A 6,000-nucleotide genomic window follows, 5' to 3' on the forward strand; every position below is an offset into this window, starting at 1 on the left:
GTGCGAGTGACAGAATTGGGGTATATTACTTAATCATTCAGGAAGTAAAGTGAAATGTAATTACAATGGTACATTTGGTACATTTTCGATGATGCTGATTGTCACGATGATGACAACAATGCTGATGATGTTGATGATGATTGACTCTTGGCCCCTCTTCTTCCTAGGTCTGAACTCGCGGAGCCCACTCAGTGAGACTAAGAGCACCTCCTCCTCCCTGTCGGCCCTCAGCGATTCACTGAACAGCTCAGAGGGTGGAGAACTTACCCATGCCAATGAGGAGCTCAAGAACCTGCTGGCCCCTCCCTCCTCTGCAGGCAGCCAATCCAGCTCCAGCAGCCACTCGGGATCAGGAACTGAAGAGAAGTCTGAAAAAGGCAAGGAGTTCTGGGATGTATAGGCTGGAACATTATGTAGAACTACAGTTAATTTAATCTACTTATAATTCTGTATCCTTAAAGGTCCAATGCAGCCGTTTTTATCTCAAAATCAAATCATTTCTGGGTAACAATAAGTACCTTACTGTAATAGATTCCATTAAAAATGTGCAAAAAACTACTTCTCAAGCAAGATTTTTGCTAGGACTGTCTGGGAGGGGTCTGAGTGGAAAGGGGAAAACTGAAAACTAGCTGTTATTGGCAGAGAGGTTTGGAACTCTCTTTGTTATTGGTCTATTAACTCATTTACCGCCTGGTGATATCACGATGGAAATTTGAAACTCCCGCTCATGCAAACCTGATGACTAGAAGGTCCTGTGTAGGTTGTATTTTCAACCAGCAGCTGTCAGGAAATAACACTGATCACATTTCACACTTTTACAGTGTTCGTTTCATCAGCTGTTGTACAATATGATATTAATCACAGAAAACAGAATTTTGACTGCGCTGGGCGTTTAACCTCTCTGGGATATGTGGGACAGTAGCGTCCCACCTGGCCAAAATTCAGTGAAAATGCAGAGCGCCAAATTCAAATAAATTACTATAAAAATGTCATGAAATCACACATCCAAGATACCAAATTAAAGCTACACTTGTTGTGAATCCAGCCAACGTGTCAGATTCCGAAAAGGCTTATCGGAGAAAGCAAAAGATGCTTTTATCTGAGGACAGCACCCCAGTAAACAATTTTTTTTAATATATATATATTTTTTAATTTTACCTTTATTTAACTAGGCAAGTCAGTTAAGAACAAATTCTTATTTTCAATGACGGCCTAGGAACAGTGGGTTAACTGCCTGTTCAGGGGCAAACGACAGATTTGTACCTTGTCAGCTCGGGGATTTGAACTTGCAACCTTTCGGTTATTAGTCCAACACTCTAACCACTAGGCTACCCTGCCGCCCTGACAATCCCATTTCAACCCTCCAGGTGCGACATAAAACGCAGAAATAAAGATATAATTCATGCCTTACCTTTGACGAGCTTCTTCTGTTGGCACTCCAATATGTCCCATAAACATCACAAATGGTCCTTTTGTTAGATTAATTCCGTCGTTATATATCCAAAATGTCAATTTATTTGGCGCGTTTGATCCAGAAAAACACCGGTTCCAACTTGTGCAACGTGACTACAAAATATCTCAAAAGTTACCCGTAAACTTTGCCAAAACATTTCAACCTACTTTTGTAATACAGCTTTAGGTATTTTTTTACGTAAATAATCGATACAATGGAAGACGGGATGATCTGTGTTCAATACCGGAGGAAAACAAAGTGTAGCTAGCTTTCAGGTCATGCGCCTCTAACAAAGAGTACACTTCCCTCGAGCCTCATTCTGAACATGGCTACTTCCTTCATTTCTCAAAGGAAAAACCTCAAACAATTTCTAAAGACTGTTGACATCCAGTGGAAGTGGTAGGAACTGCAAGAAGGTCCCTTAGAAATCTGGATTTCCAATGAAAACACATTGAAAAGAGAGTGACCTCAAAACAAAACAAAATCTGAATGGATTGTCCTCGGGTTTCGCCTGCCAAATGAGTTCTGTTATACTCAGACATGATTCAAACAGTTATAGAAAACACTCTGAAGTTTCTATCCAAATCTACTAATAATATGCATATTTTAGCTTCTGGGCCGGGGTAGCAGGCAGTTTACTTTGGACACGCTTTTCATCCGGATGTGAAAATACTGCCACCTATCCCAGAGAAGTTAAAGGGATCGTGTAAGCCCTTTATCTACTTCCCCGGAGTCAGATGAACTCATGGATACCATGTTTACGTCTCTGCGTCCAGTATGCAGGAAGTTAGATGTCGTTTTGCACGCTATTGCTAACTAGCGTTAGCGCAATGACTGAAAGTCTCCTCGAACAGCTAGCATGCAAAAGCACAGACTTTTTTCACAGAAATTATGCAGTGACGTAAATGTGTGTGTGATGTGTCCAGAATATGTGAGTTAAATACGAGCAATAATTTGAGCCACACACAAGGATATCACAGGGGTGATGTTTAATTAAGAGGACGAGGAGCACTGAAGTCATGCTAACTCCCTCTCCCCCCCACCAGGCTTCGAGTGCGTCTTCTGCAACTTTGTGTGCAAGACGCGGACCATGTACGAGCGCCACCTCCAGATCCACCTGATCACGCGCATGTTCGAGTGCGACGTGTGCCACAAGTTCCTGAAGACGCCCGAGCAGCTGCTGGAGCACAAGAAGTGCCACACCGTCCCCACCGGAGGGCTCAAGTAAGGAAAGCAAGTACAGACAGAGGTTCCTACTCCACCACCCTCCCACCCTACCCTACCCCTGACTCCTCCCTCACACATGTACAGACGCACAGGCAGACAGTAACCCACTGACCGACTGAGTATAGCATGCACATTAAGTCGAAAACATGCGTGTAAGACCACATGCATAAACATAATACACACGCAGTCTGAACTGTAAATGTGTGCATGCATTCAGCCACACTTTCAAACTAGATGACGTCAACACACAAACACTGTCCAACATACACATTTACGTGCATAGGACATCTAGCTCACTGAAGCTATTAAGACATTCACAGAGTATATATAAACCCCTATTACACTCACAGCCCTAAATACTAAACACTGTCCCCCTCTGACCCAATACTCCTATACCCCTATAGGAGCCTCTGTTGTACTGTGTGATGTACACACACACACACACACACACAGTAAACCATACATAGCCATTTAGCCCGCCTGTTCATGTTAAACCAACGCTGCCAGGACATGAAGCTCCTCCAACACACACGCAACAACATGCTAATGACATTAGCCTAGCCTAGTGCTGTGCTTTTAAAGCCTGCACACACAGATGCATATTTTATACCACATAGATGTTCTATTTTCCCAGATTGCATTTGAAACCATCTGGAATGAAAGTAGTACATGCAGTCACTTAACAGGAAATCTGAACAGTCTTCTAGGGAAATATTTAAGTGCAGTAGAAACAGATTGTTAGTTAACACACAACAGTCACTGTCATTTTTATGTGTTTCTTTTTTTTGTTTGTATCTATTTGTCAAAGTTGTTTGCCATGATACGCAGTCAGTCAATGCACGTGTAGAGCCATCGATATCAATCAGACGCCATTGAACTCATCTCGCCATTAACTGATCGGCCGACACGGTCACTTGACCATGTTTAATGTCAAGCTGTCACCACTATTCACCAGATACTGTCCATTGTCTAGCCATCGGTAGCATTAGATCAGTAGTTGGTTTGGTGTTTGGAGTGAGAGAGTCAGGGTCGTAGTTTACTGAGGTATCTGCTAGTGTCTCGTCTTGTTACAAGGAGTAGAGGCACGGTTAAGGTCTCAATACGCCACCACCGATTCTCTCCACGTTCATTGGTCAATACAGGAACACACACACACACACACCATCAACACTGCTAACAGTACTAGTCCATTTTAGGTACATGGGCATGTATTTATTTCACATTTCAAATGTTCAAGGGTGCAATTAGTTCAGTCATTATAGTAGAGTGTTTTAATGTTTGTTAGAAATCCATCCTCTATCCTGACTTTAAAACCAGACAGACAGTCCACATTAGCTGTGCGGGTAAGGTTTGAGAGGTCAGAATTAAAAGCAGGTAGCCCAAACACAGCTGCCCCCTCAGTCCAGTTCAAGAGGGTATCTCTAGTCTAGAGTGTCTAGTGTCCAGACAGGATTGTGTACTAAGTAGTGTGTGCTCAGCAGTGGACGGTGGGGTGACGGAGTGGTGGTTATCCACTGCAATGGAGAACACTTTCAAATCAAGCTGAATAAGCTGGACAAAAGACAGACGAGAAGTTGTAGACAATGGAGAAAAAACACTTTATAAGAGAGAGAGAGAGACGAGGCTGTAGTGTGTACCGAAGAGGAGAGCGTACTGAAGACTGTGCACTCTGAGTGTGGCGTGAGGCGTGTCTAGGACAGAGAAGGGCCTCCCTTTACCAGTGCATCCTTAGTGTACTCAGAAGTGTTCATTCAGGAGTGTATGGGAGAGAGAAGGTGTGTGTAGGGTCTTCACCACGTGGCTGGTTGTATTCTGAGGTGATTCTGTTCTGCAGGGTTTGTGAAGCGCTTTGGGGCCCAGAGCAGATGAATGGTGCTATTTAAATGTAAGTGCCACATTTCCATTTATTTCAGTTATCCTTCCATTCCTAATTCCGTCCAATCCTGTTCTCTTTCCACAACCTGTCTCTGCCCAGTTCTACATGCCCCACCCACCTACCACCAACCCACTCCAAACACACTTTCAACCCCAACCCACCCTAGACACTTTAAAATTTCAACAACACACACACACACACACACACACACACACACACACACACACACACACACACACACACACACACACACACACACACACACACACACACACCAATCATTCCTTTAGGGTCAAATATTCAGGACACACCTTTCCTCCTTCACCTTCCCTCTCTTCATCCTCCCTTGTGTTGAAGTCTTACGGTGTGTGTTTTGGTCATCGTGTATTTAAGTCCTCTCTTCGTTAAACCTCCCCTCGCTATTGTGTGTGTATTTCCCATGTCCTGCCCCCTTCCACTTCCTCCTTCCTGTTTCCCAGGTGCCCCGTCTGCATTTATTCCACCAATCGACCGGCGGCCATGGAGTGCCACCTGAAGACCCATTACAAGATGGAGTACAAGTGTCGCATCTGCCAGTCGGTGTGGTGCGACCAGCCCGCGCTGGAGAGGCACGTGCGCGAGCATCGCCTCGGCAACCACTACAAGTGTGAGCAGTGCGGCTACCTGTCCAAGACGGCCAACAAGCTGATCGAGCACGTGCGCGTGCACACGGGCGAGCGGCCCTTCCACTGCGACCGCTGCGGCTACAGCTGCAAGCGCAAGGACAACCTGAACCTGCACAAGAAGCTGAAGCACGCCCCGCGCCAGACCTTCGGCTGCACGGAGTGCCCCTTCACCACCACCCACCCCTTCATCTTCAGCCGCCACCTCAAGAAGCACCAGGGTGGAGGGGAAGGGGAGGAGGCCGGCGAGGAGGAGTTCCAGGCCCAGCTAGGGGGCTCTCTGGTGGGGTCTCTGCGGGGCGGGGAGCCCTTCCTCCTGGGGGTAGGTGGAGGTGGGAGTAGCGGGGGGAGCGGTAGCAGCAGCCCCCTCATGATTCTCTCTGCCTCCCAGGCCCTGCAGTCTGTCGCCCTGTCACTCATCACAGGGAAACAACACCACCGCCAACAGGAACTCCCGCCCCCAGCCCAGCGTTATCTGACCACAACCAATGGAGGAGGCCCCTCCCTCTTCTTCCCCTCCCCACGCCACGTCTACGAGCAGTTGGGAAACTACGAGCGGGCGCACCTGATCCCCCTCACAACCCTGTTCACCCATCGCCACCGCTCCACATTCCACTCGCCCCTCTCCAGACTCCAGAGGCCGCCCTCCTCCTCCCCCATTTTCCTCTCCTCCACCGCCTCCTCCCCCTCTCCTCCCTCGCCCACCTCACTCAAACACTCCTTCCTGGCTTACCTAGGACTGGGACTGACGGAGAGAGCCAAGACTGTGTGACTGTTCTCCT

General features: G+C 46.9%; 1 protein-coding gene across 1 annotated transcript in view; it reads left to right on the forward strand.

The window, feature by feature from the left end:
* LOC112231648 (zinc finger protein 827) overlaps positions 1-5,174 on the forward strand; it is a gene marked incomplete at its 5' end in the record, with an annotated part of 65,078 nt that extends 59,904 nt beyond the window's left edge. Inside the window, 4 exon segments of the mRNA XM_042311795.1 lie at positions 168-377; positions 2,500-2,677; positions 4,515-4,565; positions 5,036-5,174. Of these exon segments, the coding sequence (XP_042167729.1) occupies positions 168-377; positions 2,500-2,677; positions 4,515-4,563 (437 nt within the window).
* Between the last annotated feature and the right edge of the window lie 826 nt (positions 5,175-6,000).

Source organism: Oncorhynchus tshawytscha, linkage group LG34 (assembly GCF_018296145.1).
Source record: "Oncorhynchus tshawytscha isolate Ot180627B linkage group LG34, Otsh_v2.0, whole genome shotgun sequence".
In the NCBI taxonomy this organism is placed as follows: Eukaryota; Metazoa; Chordata; class Actinopteri; order Salmoniformes; family Salmonidae; genus Oncorhynchus; species Oncorhynchus tshawytscha.